Source organism: Peromyscus leucopus, chromosome 1, assembly GCF_004664715.2.
Source record: "Peromyscus leucopus breed LL Stock chromosome 1, UCI_PerLeu_2.1, whole genome shotgun sequence".
In the NCBI taxonomy this organism is placed as follows: Eukaryota; Metazoa; Chordata; class Mammalia; order Rodentia; family Cricetidae; genus Peromyscus; species Peromyscus leucopus.
This window is the reverse complement of record NC_051063.1, coordinates 165,155,226-165,171,617: the sequence shown is the minus strand read 5'-3', so window position 1 is coordinate 165,171,617 and position 16,392 is coordinate 165,155,226. Positions and strand designations below refer to the sequence as shown.

Genomic DNA, 16,392 nt, shown 5'->3' with positions numbered 1-16,392 from the left:
GCTCTGGTCTGCCAGGGACAACTTGGTAAGGATGAGTGTGAGGACAGAGTCTCTGTATCTGACTGTGGGGCCCTGACCTCTTCATCTCACCTAAGAATTTGGTTTGTTGTTTTGTTTTTGCACTATGAGGCCCATATTGGTCTCAAACTCATGGCATTCCTCCTGCCTCGGCCTCCCGGGTGCTGGGATTCTGGCCAATAGCCACCATGTTTGACTTGGTTTGATTCTTCCATTGTTGGTCTCTTGCATGCTAGGCAAGTGCTCTGCCACTGAATGACATGCCCAGCCCACAAGTCTTCTTGGCCTATGCGTCCCTCAGCAGACAAGACTCTAGCCTCATTCCTTTTTGGGTGCCAAGTCTCGGTATGGATCTGTCTGCCTAGACAGCAGACTGCCCAAATCCACTGGAGCTAGGAGCCCTTGTCTCCCTGATATTCTTCCAGCACTCATGTGGACTCCATCTTTGGGAAGGTTCTCTGACTCCATCAGCCAGGCTAGAAATCTCACATGAGACCCCAAGGCCTGGGTGCCTCCCCACCTAGCCTTCATCAACCTGTACTGCAGTCGCTTCCACCAGCTTCCTTTACAGTGAAGTCAATGGTGGGGATGTGACTCAAAGGCTCACTCCTCAGCCTCACCCTGCACAGGGCCTGTCACATGGGAGATTTAGGCAGATGTTTGGTGAGTGAATCAAATAATGGACATCCACAGAATGAGGAAACAGAGGCAGTGTCTTGGAAAGGCACAGTTTTATTGCAGAGTATCAGGGAGGGTCTCAGATCCGCCCCACCTCCTTCAGCTTAGCCACCAGGTCCTCTGTGGTCTCCACCTTGACTCCTGCTAAGCGTTGAGGGGGCTCCTCCACACTGATCACAGAGACCTTGGAAGTCAGGTCCACACCCAGGTCTCCAGGCTTGATCACTTCAATCTTCTTCTTCTTGGCTTTCTGCACACAGGAATCAGTGGCCCATGGGGCTACCAAGCCTTGTCCTGACCCTACCTCCTGCTGGTGAGTGGTGCATGCACAGAGCCATATGTGTTGCCAGGAATCCCTCAGGACCTCCCTGCTGGCCAGGGCTGGGATTTCTCACAGCTACAGCAGATATCCCTACAGGCTGGGATGCTCAATTACAGCAGCAGATCTCCCTTAGTAACCCACCCTAAGCTTCCACAGAGCACAGGGAGAACAGATGTCCTTTTGGCTGTGGTACATAGACTGCGGCTGAGCTGACCTACTAAAGCCTCACACTGGTGAACTTGACCACTGAACCCTCCTACTGGCCAAGGTGACACACTCAACCTTCCATATTGGCCAGGGTGACTCACCCAACACACCATTTTGGTCAAGCTGACTGAAAATACTTATCCTGCTTGCTGTTCAGATTTGGGATCAACTTCCTTTTGACCAAGAGACCTTGGCTCCCACCAAGATGGCCTATACAATGACTTCCAACTGGCAAAGCTGACCATGAGTTTTGGTGACTGGCTTGTAATTTGTCCAGGATTGTCTAGTGAACTTGCACCGGCTAGGATGACAGGAAGAAACCCCTCTGGGGTGTGCAGAGACTTTCTACCAGCTGTGACCCTGACAGGTTCTCCTACACTAGCCCATTAACTTTACCACTGGCAGAGATGAGCCTGGGAACCGCTATCCAGGATGGCCAGGTGACCCTCTCCTTCGGATGGTATATCCCTTGTGCCATCCAATCACTGAGGATGTACCAGTCCTTCCCACAGAAGGGCCCAGTGGCTTGCCACCAACTACTCACCATGATGTTGGGTAGTGTGGCATAGCGAGGCTCATTGAGCCTCAGGTCAGCAGTCACCACAGATGGCAGCTTCAGGCGTAGGGTCTCCAGACCCCCATCGATTTCCCGTTCCACTTTGATCTTGTCTCCCTCCAGTGTCACCTGAGAGGCGAATGTGCCCTGGAGGAGACGGCATCAGAGAAAAGCCAATTCAAAGCAGGCACTGAGCAGGCCTTGGGCTCCGCTGCTGAGCACATGCACAGCATGTGAAATGAGTGGATGAGAGCAGAAGGCAAGAGTCCCTGTGATATGTAAAACCAGGGGTGACCCACAGTGAGCAAACTCTGGTGGGGGCTCATCTTCACTTCTTCATTCAAATGTGGCGATGGGCTGGAGAGGCGGCTCCGTGGTTAAGAGCGCCTGCTGCTCCTGCAGACGGCCTGGGCTTGCTTCCCAGCATGCATGTGAATGGCTTACACTGCCTGTAACTGTAACTCCAGTGTTCTGATGCCCTCCTCTGGCCTCTGCAGACACCTGCACACACGTGCACACTGTCCTTCCCCACCATCACACACACACACACACACACACACACACACACACACACACACACTAAAATAAATCTAGGCACTAGAGAGATGGGTAAGTTGTTATGAGCATTTAGTACTTTTCCAGAGGACCTGAGTTCAATTCCCAGCACTGACATAGTGGCTCATACTTGGCTGTAACTCCAGCTGTACGGGGTCCAAAGCCACCTTCTGGCCTCTGAGGGCCCCCACATACACTCACACAAACACACATATATGTAAATAAAAAAATAAGTCTTTAAGAGATGGAGGGTGGACACACTAGACATATCACTTCCCTGAGTCTGTTCTGTTCTACAGTATCTCAGCTATGGTCACCCTGCTATCTTAACACTAGCTACATTTATCATTTTTATTACATCATTTGTGTGCGCTCGCGCGTGCGCGCACATGTGCGCGTGCACATGCGTGCGTGCCCCCACAGTGGCTAGAAGAGGGTGTTGGAGCTCCTGGAACTGGAGTCACAGGCAGTGAGCTGCCTGACATGGATACTGGGAAACATGCTCTTAAGTGATGAGCCATCTCTCCAGCCCTCAATACCAGTTAAAGAACCTGAGCCAGGCTCTCCATTCTGCTGTAGAAGCAGGAACTTGGAGGCTGGGACGTAGCTCAGTTGGCACAGTGCTTGTCTAGTGTGCACAAAGCCTTGTGTGCCATCCCCAGCACCGCATACACTAGGGCTGTTGGTGCACGTCTGTCATCACAGCACTCAAGAGGTGGAGGGAGAACGAGGGTCTCACAGTGGGCTCGAACTCAGGCAGTCAGACTTGCTAGCAAGAGCCTTTATCTGCTGAGCTGTCTCACCATGTCCTCCTTAGTTTAAACTGAAAACGTGACATCTGAGGTGCACTCTCATGACTCTGGCAACGGGTAGACCCTGGGTCAAAATGTGTCAGGCTGAGTGAACTTTGTGCGTTTTTGTACATGTGTGGGTGTACAGGTGCATGTGGAGTCCAGAGGACAACAGTTGGTGTCTTCCTCAGTCATGCTTCATCTTATTATTCTTAAATTTTACACTTATTTATTTATTTGTGTTTATTTAGTGTGTGTGTGTGTGTGTGTACAACTTGGGGGAGCCGGTTTTCTCCCACACATCACCTTGGCTTGGTGGCAAACACCTTCCTTCTTTCTTTCTTTCTTTCTTTCTTTCTTTCTTTCTTTCTTTCTTTCTTTCTTTCTTTCTTTCTTTCTTTCTTTCTTTCTTTCTTTCCTTCCTCCCTCCCTCCCTCCCTCCCTCCCTCCCTCCCCCCTCCCTTCCTCCCTCCCTCCCATCCTTCCTTCACAATATCACAATCACACACTTTAAGTGTGCACAGCTTACTGTGGGTCCCTGGTTTCTCAGTAAGGCTGTTCTAAAAACCATGACAGTCGAGTAACCGGTAAACATGTCTCTTCACAACAGTGATTCATTCAGTGTAGGCAAGAAAGGTCCCTTCGAGCAGAGCCCTGAAGCAGAGCACTGGGGGAGCCAGGAGCAAATGGGAAAACAGCAGGTGCAAAGGTCCCAGGGAGGAGCTGAGCTAGAAGGAAGAGGTCAGGTGCTCCTTACCCCAGCCTCACCTGCGGCCAGTCCAGAAGCCCGGCTGTCATCTGACCTGTCTGGTTACAGTCATCATCGATGGCCTAGGAGGGAGAGAGAGGGAGGACCTTGTGATAATGGCTGGGCTGGTGCCAGCCTCTTAGACTTCTTATCAATAACAGTGCTCAGCAGGCAAGACAGGATACTTAGGCTTTGCAAGCTGTTCTAGCAGGTCACGTAGCACTCTAGCTACAGGAGATATGCATGTGAACATGTGTGGGTGAACCAATAAAACTTTATGGGCAAAACAGATGTTGCCTGGAGCCACAGATTGCTGATTGCTGGTCTAGAATGATTTCCTCCCTAGGACCAAGTACAGCAGTCACTTATGCAGGGATGTGGAGACCCCTGTGTAGTTGTCCATTCACCTGACTTACAAGGCAGCCAGGATCTGTGGCAGAAACAGCAGGAACCGGAAGGAACAAGAGCAAAGTCAGTAAAAGTATTTCACCCACTCTCCCCTCCTTACTCCACTGATTGGTTCAGGGGTGGGCACATGAAGTCTTGGTGTTCCTGCAGCTGCTAAATGCCAGGCTGCCACCACCTGGTACCAATGATACCTGGACCCCAACCCCATGAGGTCTCTTTGGTTTGTTCTCCGATTCAGCACTTGGCCTCAGTTTACGGAATTCTGCTGTGACTCCTGGGCTTTGGTAATGTCTTCTATTATCTGATTTTCACAGTGCTGGCAGGACCCACATGACCAGCACCCATACTCTCTCCCCAAGGCTGGCCCGGTTTCCTGGAGCTCCTTCCCCCATCCCTAGGACCCCAGCTGTCTCCCCGGCTTCCTGTATCCTCTGCCTCTATGCCTCATTGATCTCCCACCTTCTCAGCACCCATCCATAATCCCTTTATCTTTCTCCTCCCCTCTGCCTGCGGCTCTTCCCATACACCTCTTCTGCCCTCCTCCTGCGACACCATGAAGAGTATTATTTTTTAAAAGATTTATTTATTTTATGTACATGAGTGCTTTATCTGCATGTATGACTTTATACCAGAAGAGGGCATAAGATCCCACTGTAGACAGCTGTGAGCCACCACATGGTTGTTGGGAACTGAACTCAGGACCTCCAGATGAGCAGCCACTGCTCGTAACTGCTGAGCCATCTCTTGAGCCTTTGTGAAAAAGGCAGCTACCACAGGAAGGGCAGTGTCCCTGGGTCTCCAGAGCAGACAGGTCAAACAGTGGCGAGACTACCTCAGTGAGCCCCAGTACAGCCCAGTCATCACTTTGGTCCACCTTCTCCAAACTCCAGACCACTCATCCTGGCCCCAGAGGAGATCCTGTCCCTCTCCTGCTCACAGATCAGCTGTGGCTCCCTAGTGCCCTACAACAAACACACTCAAGTCTGTTTCAAGGCCAGGCTAGTCTCCTGAATTCCTACCCACATCTCCCCGATGTCTCAGCCCTTCATACACCAAGTGTCTGACTCTTCCCTCAGCATGTTCTTTGGTTATTTGCACTCCTGTGGTAACACAGACACAGTTATCAAGCCAGACTCAGCACATTCTTAACCTGTTACTGCCTCTGGCTTGGGCCAGGTCTCTGTCTCACCCATCAAACCAAAGCTTGCTGAACTCCACACTTGGCCAGAAGCATCTTTCTGTCACTCACGGTAGTCTGTGTTGCAGCTCAGCCTCTGTCAGTGGAGATGGCAGGGTCCTGGGCTGCTTGACCGGGGTTGTGTCAACTGCCAGGCCTGAGCCTACTGCCCTGTGGTCTTACACCCACCCTAAGAAGGGTGAGGAGTGGGCAAGGGAAGGACTGGCACACCAACCTGCTTGCCCAGGAACAAAAGGTCCACCTTCTCCTTCTCGGCCAGCTTGGCGAGGACCCGGGCCACCTGCAAGGGGCCTAAGCTTTCTGCCTGTGCCGCTGGCACCTCCACGTGGATGCCTCTGTCTGCACCCATGGCTAGAGCAGTACGGATGGTCTCCTGAGGAAGGCAGAGCAGTTAACTAGACATCCTTCATCACGCTCGTGATCAAATACCCCAGGCTCAGGCTCCTCCCTCAGACCCAGGGTCCAGGCCCAGCCCTCCTCCCTCAGACCCAGGGTCCAGACCCAGCCCTCCTCCCTCAGACCCAGGGTCCAGGCCCAGCCCTCCTCCCTCAGACCCAGGGTCCAGGCCCAGCCCTCCTCCCTCAGACCCAGGGTCCAGGCCCCAGCCCTCCTCCCTCAAACCCAGGGTCCAGGCCCCAGCTCTCCTCCCTCAGACCCAGGGTCCAGGCCCAGCCCTCCTCCCTCAGACCCAGGGTCCAGGTCCAGCCCTCCTCCCTCAGACCCAGGGTCCAGGCCCAGCCCTCCTCTCTCAGACCCAGGGTCCAGGCCCAGCCTTCTCCCTCAGACCCAGGGTCCAGGCCCCAGCCTCCTCCCTCAGACCCAGGGGTCAAGGCCCAGCCTCCTCCCTCAGACCCAGGGTCCAGGCCCCAGTCCTCCTCCCTCAGACCCAGGGTGCAGGCCCCAGCCCTCCTCCTTCAGACCCAGGGTCCAGGCCCCAGCTCTCCTCCCTCAGACCCAGGGCTTCAGATAGCTTTCTCCCTCAGACTGAGGCGTCAGACTTCAATCCTCTCCCCTCAGACCTAGGAGTTGAGGTCCTAGCCTCCTTGCTCACACTCAGGGTCCCCAGGCACCTGGCACTGTGAGGGGCCACAGCTGACAGCGATGACCTCCTTCACCAGCTTCTTCTCTTTCAGCCGCACAGCCTCCTCCACCGCAATCTCACAGAAAGGGTTCATGGAGTGCTTCACGCCATCAGTGACCACTCCAGACTTGTCAGGCTTTACCCGGATCTGTGTGGCAGACAGGGAAGACAAGCATCATGGAGGGGCTCAAGGCCGGGGCCTAGTGCTGACCTGGCACAGCTAGACGGGACAGCAGAGGTCCACAAAGGGCCAAGACCTTCTTGTCTCGCTAGGGTCATGGGTTCTAACCCATAGCCATTTAGAACTCACAGATGATGCCAGACCACCCTCTCATCTCTCATTCAGATTTTACTAAGCAGCAGGGTCATTTGTTATGGTTGTGTGGACTCTGTCTCTACTCTTGGCGTGTGTGTGTGTGTGTGTGTGTGTGTGTGTGTGTGTGTGTGTGTGTACAGATGTGTATATTTATGGGAGAAAGTGTGTATGCTTCAGTCCTAGAAAATCCCAACACTAGAGTGGCTGAGGCAAGCGGTTCAGAAGCTCGAGGTCGGCCTGTGAAGTGAGGTCAGCTCAAAACAAGCAGCCGAATTCAGTTTCACAGACCTAAATCCAGACGTGGGGAGAGTGCTCCCTTTAGAGGCCCAGAGGAGAACTGGTTTATTAAATTTGTGTGTTTTTAAACACCTGCTGCTCTTCCAGAGCACTGGGGCACCACAACTGCCTGTAACTTCAACTCTAGGGGATCTGACGCCCCCTTCTGGCTGCACCTACTGTACTCACATGTGCACATATAAACACACATATACATATAATTAAAAATAAAAATCCTAATGTTGCTGCGTGTTTGTGTGTGCCTTCCTGTGTGTCATGGGAAGCACACAGAGATCGAAGGACAACTTCACTTCCTTCACCTCTAGTGCCAGGATTACAGGTGTGTGTCATTGGCGGCACCCGATGCTGCCACCCACCCCAAATGAAGCCACCTGCTCTGAGCCACTGTACCTAGTCTCATGCAATAATCTAGCCTCGGAGACCAGCTCTCATCACCCCCATCCGCACAGGAGGCAGCAGGCTTTGAGCTGCAATGCCTGGTTGAGGGGGTCACAGTCTGGCAGCCCCTGAGGCACCACCTGATGATGTCCAGGAGTTTCTGAAGCTGTTGAGGGAAGGGAACCGGGGCCTGCAAGAGCTGTTAAGGAAGAGCTTAATGGGACAGTGAGTGGCCCTTAGACTAAGATCTGAAAGAGGACTGAGGCTGACCAGGTGAAGTGTGAGCAACAGTACTCCAGGGAAGTTCACAGCAGGTATTAAGACCCTGATGTAGAAAGGAGCTGGGAGAGTAGGTAGAGTCAAAAGAAGCCAGTGTGGCCAGTGTAGGGCAGGGTGGCTTCATGGTAGAGAGGCCAGCAGTACTGACTTTTGTGATAGGCACCATGGCCTTCCAAAGGCATGCAAGACAGGGGCTCCATCTCTGAGCCACACCCTCAGACTGTCACTGGAGGGATTCTAAGTGGGATTCTCTCACTGAGCCACGCCCCCAGCCCCTGACTGGGGATTTTAGTGGGGGTTCTACCACTGAGGCATGCCCCCAGCTTCTCACTGGAGAATTTTAGGCAGAGGTGCCACCACTGGGCCACACCCCCAGATCCTCACTGGGGGTTCTAGCAGAAGTTCTGCCTCTGAGGCACGACCCCAGCTCCTCATTGGTAGATTTTAGACAGGCATTCTACCAGTTAGCTACATTGCAGTATCTCTTTTTATGTCGAAATAGAGTCTTACAAATTTGCTCATACTGGTCTTGAACTTGCTCTGTGGCCCAGGCTAGCCCTAGAGTTATGATCCTCATAAATGCTGGGTTAATGGCCCTGGCTTTGAATTATCCTATATATCACTATCTGTGAAGCAAACACTGGTCAACAAACCACTGAGAACTGCCTTAGGAGGTCACAGCTAAGGCTCTAGAACCTCCCCATGCACTTCGACACACCAGCAAGGAAAATAAAAACAAAAACCTTTGCCTTAAAAAATCAAATTCACGCCGGGGTGGTGGTGGCACACACCCTTAATCCCAGCACTTGGGAGGCAGAGGCAGGCTGATCTCTGTAAATTCGAGGCCAGCCTGGGCTACAGAGTGAGTTCTAGGAAAGTTACAAAGCTACACAGAGAAACCCTGTCTCAAACAACAACAACAACAAAAACAAACAAACAAAAAACAAAAAGAAACAAACAAAAAAACAAAATTCAAGATAGGCCTGGGGATATAGCCTAGTTTGCAGAGTGCTTGCTTGGCATGCAAGAAGCCCTGGGCTCCACCCCCAGCACCAGGTCAATCAAGCATGGTGACATGGGCCTGTAATCTCAGAATTTAGGAGGTAGGAAACAGAAGACTCTGAAGTGCAAGGTCAGCTTTGGCTACATAAAGTTTGAGACCAACTTGGGCTACATGAGATCCTATCTTTTAAAAAGAAGTAATATATGAGTTTCCTCTTTAAAGACAGGGAGGAAATGCCCTCCCTAGGAAAGTCTGCTGGTTAAGTCAGGGAAGGCCCAGGGCTGACCTCCCTATGGCAAAGGGGCCAAGGAAACCTGCCAGCTGCCAGCTCACCTGCTCAGTGGACACCTTTGCAGATGCCTGCCATGTTTCTAGCTGCTTGGAAGGACTAAGCCGGAAACCAATGGTTGTCCTGACACATCTACAGCAGTATTTATTTTTCCTTTCTTTGGCAGAACCGAGGGTTCAGCCCAGCATGACAGTAAGCACCCCACTACTGACTGGCATCTCCAACCCTCTCTTGCTTGTATTTTAGATACGAGTTCTGCTGCGGGCCGCAGGAATATCATAAGAACTCAGCTGGTTATGGCAAAGTCACTACCTGGAGGAATCAGGGAATTCCTCCAGAGGAAGCCAAATCCCAAGGAGTTTTTGGTGTTACTTGGCTTGTTATATATCAGCCGTCTTCTGTTATGAAAATCATGTGTGCCTTCATAGTTTTTCCAATTGAGTTTCCCCTATGAAGGACTAACAGTGTAGACTGATCACTCTCTGGACATACACATCCCAGGTATTTGGAGAACAGCCTCAGGAAAGGCTTTCTCTGGAATCAGATTATCTCCCTTAGCCACTTTCAAGGACTACAGGAAACACCACCCAGGTGGGCGCCCATTGTTAGTCCCAGGTGGACTAACAATGATAACAGCCTACATGCAAGTCTCCTGACTTACTGTAAATTCCAAAAGGAGACGCCGCCTAGGAGAGGTGGACATTAAGTAATAGCTTTACACAATTTAGCTCGGACCCTCCCTTTTATATACCGGGACTTCCAGGGCACAAGACAGAGAAGAGAAAAGAGAATGGAAGAACTAGATGGGTAAGAACTTGAGAGGAACAAACTGAGATGGGGAAGAACTAGATTGAAGGGCTAAAAGAGAGTACTAGAGGAACGAGATGGAAGATGAGGAAGAGCCAGATGGGGAAGAACAAGATGAGGAAGAACCAGATGAGAGAGAAGGAGATGGGAGAGGAGCTGATAAGGGAAAGAACTAGATAGATGAGAACCTATAAGGGACAGAACTAGATGAAGGAATTAAGATAGAACCTAGAGGGGACAGTAGATAAATATAGAGATATCAGGCAAGAAAGGAGCTAGACATGAGAACAGAACTGAAGGATGTTATGTAAGAGGAATTAAAACAAGTGGATGATAGAGCTTGGTGTGCTGAGATTCTATTTCCTGAAAATAGTCCTGGCCGTTAGTAGTTCTCTCTCCTGAGCCCCTGGGATGTATAATATTGAGGCTGGTTCCCCAAATATTTAGCATTCTAAGCTTTGCCCCATGCAGGCAGCCCTGCCCCAGAGCTCTAATTTACTTTAGCAGCCTGGATTCTTGTAGTCTGTCCTAACAGCCAGGGAACTTGGTCACTGTCATTGCCACGTTGGAGCAACTGAGGCAGGAGAAACCCAGTGCTGACCCGAGATCACCCAGGGAGGAAGTGGGAACGGGGTTGGGGGGAGGGCATCTAACTCAAGACTGCCTTGGAAGCAGGAGGCTCTATGGAGTCAGCAACTGTGTCTATTGCTACTACATCCAAGAGAGGGTTTTGTTTTTTGAAGAAAATTCCTGAAAATAAGCTGTCTTCGGATTTTGACTGATTAGAATATCAGGACTATGGAGAGATTGGGATGTTGCAGGTCCAGAGGCTAATTACCTGATCTTGAGCTACTTCTAGCTGGTCTTGCCTTCCTTTGTCGGAACTAACATCTTGGGACTAATACATAAAAAACCTTTGGAATCTATTACCTTAGCAGACCACTAGCTTCCGCCAATCCAAAAATCCAAAGGCTAAGTATGCCATCATGTAGCATCTTAGGCTTATAGGAGAGCTTCCTCCATCTCAATGAGCTATACCTCTCTGGTGTGGCCAGCAGTGTACTTTAAACTTGCCTTGATCTATGACTTTGTTCTGAAAAACTATGAAAACTTCATGAAACTGCCTCCACATTGGAAGATGTAATTGGGGTAACCTTAATCTGTGTTTCTGGGCCATGGTCACTCAAAATGGCTCTAGAATAAACTATCTTATTCCCTTTAAGAGACACAACCAGAGCCTGCTGTGTTCTGGGTAAACACCGGACCACTGAACTATATCACCAGCAATACGCTCCCCACTTTGGTTCTGAGACAGGGTTTTACTACATTGCTCAGAATGCCTTGGATTCACTGTAGCCCGGGCTGGCCTTGAACTTTCAGCGTTCACGAGGAGGCTTCCAGGGCAGATGGGATTACAGGGCAAGGGAGTTTCTATGAGCCGAGTATAGGGGTGCACACCTATAATCCCAGTATTTGTGAGGTAGAGGCAGGAGAATCAGGAGTTCAATAAAGATAAACGTAAAGGAAGTAAGAGGTGCACCGAGAGGGCTCAGTCCGGGGAAGGTGCGTGCTGGCAAGCTGACTTTGATCTCTACGTGGTGAAAGGAGAGAAGTGACCCATCCGCTTGTCCTCCGACCTAGGCCCATGGGCGCATACATGCATGCTTGCTTGTGCATGTGTATACACACACTTATTTTTAAAGAGAGGGTTTTTTTTTTTTTTTAATTTATTTATTATGTGTACAGCATTTTGTGACTGCAGGTCAGAAGAGGGCGCCAGATCTCATTACAGATGGTTGGGAGCCACCATGTGGTTGCTGGGAATTGAACTCAGGACCTCTGGAAGAACAGACCATGCTCTTAACTGCTGAGCCAGCCCCAAAGAGAGGGTTTTAAAATGCAGCTTCTGGCAGCCTTTCCTGGACCCTTGACACAGTGCACAGACTTCCCTTTGGGTCCGTGCCATACTTTTCTTAATGGAGCCTGATGGGAAAGGGCGCCAGTGGGCACAGAACAACAGAGCAGCCACACCTGATGGGAGATCACTGACAGACAGACTGGCTAACGTGGGACAGAGCTCTGAACCTTCCCACAAGGGAGCTCAGGGGCAGCAAACGGAGAGGTCTCTTGGGGGCGAAGCCAGGGCCTGAGGCTGCGAGGTGAAAGTGTGGGCGGTGAAGGGAAGGTACAGAGCCAGTGTTTCCTCCAGCACTAAAGGGGTGGGGCGGCCACTCCGCAGGTGGACGGACTCATGCTTCCGGGCCACAAGGTTCTATTCTGGGCCTCAAATTACCCAGCCTCTCCTGGATAACTCAAAGAGGGTTAACCTTCATGGAAAATGTGTCCCTGGCCATAACCAAACATCACGGAGTTGCCAAATGCCTATTAATACCCTCTTTCTCCCTGTTTCTGCAAGCACTGGCTATATTTTAAGGAAGTTGCTAAAGAGACTTCCATCACTCACAGGTCAAACAGTTAACAGCACTCACCGCATACTAGGCACTGTTCCAAGGACTCTTTAACCTACCTCCAACAGTCACAGTGCTGGCACTTGCCAGTAGGATATGCTGAAAAGGCGCGTGTAAGCCACTGCAGTGGTTCAGTAGATAAGGGTGCCTGCTGCCAAGGCTGACAGCCTGAATTTGATCTCTGAGACCCACACAGTCGAGGAGGAGAAGCTGGCTTCTGGTCTCCACAGTAGTGCTGTGGCATGTGCATGACCGCCACCCCCCCCACACTAAATAAATGCAATAAAAATTAACTAACCCTCCCCTCCCACCTCCTCCACCCCCCACCCCACCCCCCCGTAAAGTAGGCACTATCATAAGTACCATTGTCAAGAGGAGGAGAAAAAGGCTCAGAGTGGCTAATTAACTTCCTCAAAGTCACAGAGCCAAGAGTGGGCCCAGACATCTGGTCTTGGAGTCCAGGCAAGAACCATTCTCCCTGGAACTGGAGAGAGGGCTCAGTGGTTAAGAACAACGGCTGTTCTTGCAGAGGACTGGGGATCGGTTCCCAGCAGTCACATGGTGGCTCACAATGATCTGTAATTTCAGTTCTAGGGGATCAGATGCCCTTTCCTGGCCTCCAAGAGCAGTGCATCTAAATACTGCACATAGCATATTTACAGGCAAACATTCTTATCCATAAAACAAAAATAATTTTTAAGGGGCATTTTATCAGTGAGATGAACCATCCTGACGGCATGCCTGCAGCCTGAGACTGCTCCCACTGTGAACACATCAGACACTCTTTCCCCCAGCAGATTTCAAATTCCAGGATGGCAATAAGAAAAGGACACGTGTTACACAGTAGGAGTACGGAGGGGGTAGGGCCTCTGAAAACTGTGATTTTCAGCAAGGGATCACAGAAGGCCTCCGAGAAGGTGATCTTTGAGCAAACATTATGAGAGACCGGGGGATGCTAAGAACAGAGGTGAGGCAGGCCTGGTCCAGCTGGCAAGGAGTTGCCCATCTGAAAATGGAGGTGCAGGTGGCACACTGGGGTAGACAGAGGACCACGATATACTATGGAAAGGGATTATAGAACAAGACCAGAAATGGCAAGGGAGAGCCCCGGGAGGGACATAGATGACTGCACCAAATAGCCAAGGGTCCCCAAAACCAGTCCAAGAAAGTGGGACTTTGTATTGAAAGTGCTGGGGAGCCACAGAACACTGAGAAGGGCAAGACAGGGTCAGTCCTGCATGTAGGAAATCCCCAAGGCTGGATGAGAAAGGGCTGGAGGGAAGAGCCCAAGATCCAGGGGGCAGGCTGGAGCCAGGGTTCAGGTGAAACAGGAGCTAACAGGCTAGGGCCTGGAGCCTGGGGCTGGAAAGGAAACAATAGTGTATAAGGGCTGGGGTTGAGAACTGACAGTCCACGGGAGCCTGGGGCTGGAAAGGAAACAATAGTGTATTAGGGCTGGGGTTGAGAACTGACAGTCCACCGGAGGCTGGGTGTTAGGAGAAAGAATGGCACCTAAATCTGGCCCAATCGATCAGCTAGCTAGCAAGGTCCGACTCACTGACTTGCTTTAAGGGAGTACCAGCAGACGCTCGACATGAAGTTTGAAGCCCTGCACAGTGTGGGAGGGAAGTGCCACTGACCCTGAGGATAGCAGAGTGGCAGGTAGCATGCCATGTTCACCTTTCAGCTCTCAGTTCCCACTGGATATATCATAAAGGACATGGGCCATGCTCTGCACCAGGAGGTGCTGGGGTTAGAGCTGATTCAAAGTGGTCAGGATGCTGGGTGTGGTGCTGCAGGCCATGCATCAAAGCCAGTGAGAGGACGGAGAGTCTGAGGCCAGCCTGGGCGATGAAACATCTCAGAATAAAACAGTCAGACCCATGCATGGTAGTACACACTTGTAATCCCAGCACTCAGGATGTGGAGGCAGGAGGATCAGGAGTTCAAGGTTATCCTCGACATTATAGTGAAGCCCAGGCCAACCTGGACTAAATAAGACTGTCTCTAGGGCTAGATATCTCATCAGTTAAGAACACTTGGTGCTCTTCTAAAGGACCCAGGTTCAGTTCCCAGCACCCCATCAGGCAGCTCACAATCACCTGTAACTCCAACTTCAGGGGCTCTGATGCCCTATTCTGGCTTTCAAAGGCACCTATACTTATGTGCACATATCCACACACATAGACATAATTAAAAAATAAAATTAGGGCCTGGAGAGATGGCTCAGTGGTTAAGAGCACTGGCTGCTCTTCCAGAGGAGCTAGGCTACCCACATGGTAGCTCATAACTATCTCTAAATTCCAGCTCCAAAGTATTCAACACCCATGCATGCATGCAGGCAAAACAACAATGCACATAACATAAAAATAAATAAATCATTTAAAATGTTAAAGAAAAAGACCTTGTCTCTAATAATAATAATAATTTAAAAAAAAAAAACAGAAAAAGGACTGGAACTATAGTTCAAGGGTACAGCACTTGCCTGCCATAGCATCTGAAAGGTCCTGGGTTTGAGTCCCCGTCAATACACACACACACCACAGACAGACAGACAGACAGACAGACACATACATACCACAGACAGACAGACAGACAGACAGACAGACAGACAGACACACACACACACACACACACACACAAAATAAATAAATGGTGATTGAGTTGAGTCCCAGGAACCTGTATGTGTCTCAATAAGTAAGTCTGGAAGTATCATCTCTGTCCCGGGCTGCTAGAAGCATCCCTAAGCCAACCTGTTTTCTCTCTGGCAAACAGGCAGAGAGCCAGACTTGTTTGCACTTCTGACTCTTGCTGCTTACTTAGCTGGGGGATCTGGCTAGTAGCAAGGCCTCAGTTTCTCTACCTTATGGGATTAAGAGCACACAAGATGTAAATGGATTAATCTCTGCACAGGACTTGTGTCTGCTGGTGCTTTGTACCTACTTGAGTGTCTGCTGTTAGGGTCACGTCCATTTCATGTCTGAGTCTGCCTCCTGTATCCTTCCTTATTATTAATCCTCAGTGGGGGTGTGGGGATGGAGGTATTAATGTCAATGTTGTAGCCAGTTTTCACCTATCTCAGAGGTCTCTTGGGTGCACAGCCCCTGTGCCTGGAATGCTAGGAAATTTGAAGGACTCAGAGGGGGACTCCCAGTATGAAAGAGACAGACAGACATGAACTGCCACCATCTTTTTCATTTCAGGTTGGGCCAAGCATTGAGAGAGACTGGCCTGGGAACCAGTCTGATTCAATGCTGCCTATACCAGCTTCTTTCTGAGAGGAGACCAGGACCTCAGGGATCCAGCCCTAAAAACCTCTCATGGACAATGAAACATCAGATTGTCTCAAAGTCAAACTGGTAGCTGGCGCCTTTGAACTTGCTTTTCGAGCAAACACGAGTCTCCTTCCCTTTCTAGCTAAAGAATTTCCTCAAGCATCCCGTGGTTATGTGGGTGAGGCAGTTTCTGAGTTCCATCGAACCAGATGGCTCCCCATGTGCAGAGCAGGTAATGCAGCCTAGAAAGTGGTAAGTGACTGAATCTCAGGTCCCACATATAAGTCTCTATTCTGCTTCTTCCTTGCTAAGTGACTTTATGCCTCAGCTTCCCCATGTGTTAAATAGGGACTATGATTCCTCCAGCCCACAGTTACCAAAGGACCGAGGAGGAGGGAAGCAGGGTCGCGACCCAAGAGGGATCTGATTGTCAGAAACTCACAGCCCTTGATCTTTGCTCCAGGGTCAAAGGGCAACAGAAACTGAGAAGGATCGCCCATGCGGGATACGCTCCTGATCCTGGAAGCTCATAGCTGCGGTCTCAAGGTGCTGGGACAGAATCGGGGTGGGGAAAGTCACCTTGACAGCGAAGTCGATGACCCTCTTGACAGCCACAAGCGCGCGCAGCTCCGCCATGTTCCTGCAGCAATCACTGGCCGGGTCGAGTTGCAGCTAAACCGGACCTCAGGTCACTCCACCCCCGTATCTGTCTCTACGC

At 50.6% G+C, this 16,392-nt stretch overlaps 1 protein-coding gene across 1 annotated transcript; it reads right to left on the bottom strand.

Annotated features, from left to right (window-relative positions):
- Positions 1-732: 732 nt before the first annotated feature.
- Positions 733-16,382, bottom strand: Etfb (electron transfer flavoprotein subunit beta). Its single transcript, XM_028858303.2, has 6 exons — positions 16,254-16,382; positions 6,552-6,710; positions 5,696-5,854; positions 3,896-3,958; positions 1,770-1,928; positions 733-946 (listed from the first exon to the last, which is right to left on the bottom strand). The coding sequence occupies exons 1-6, from the start codon at positions 16,308-16,310 to the stop codon at positions 776-778; spliced, it is 768 nt and encodes a 255-aa protein (XP_028714136.1). The 5' UTR covers positions 16,311-16,382; the 3' UTR covers positions 733-775.
- Between the last annotated feature and the right edge of the window lie 10 nt (positions 16,383-16,392).

Coding starts and splice junctions, on each gene's coding strand:
- Etfb (XM_028858303.2), bottom strand. CDS start 16,310: ATGGCGGAGCTGCGCGCGCTTGTGGCTGTCAAGAGGGTCATCGACTTC. Junction 5,855..6,551: donor GTGGCCCCTCACAGTGCCAG/GTGCCTGGGGAC, acceptor TGCCTTCCTCAG/GAGACCATCCGTACTGCTCT. Junction 3,959..5,695: donor TTTTGTTCCTGGGCAAGCAG/GTTGGTGTGCCA, acceptor TCTCCCTCCTAG/GCCATCGATGATGACTGTAA.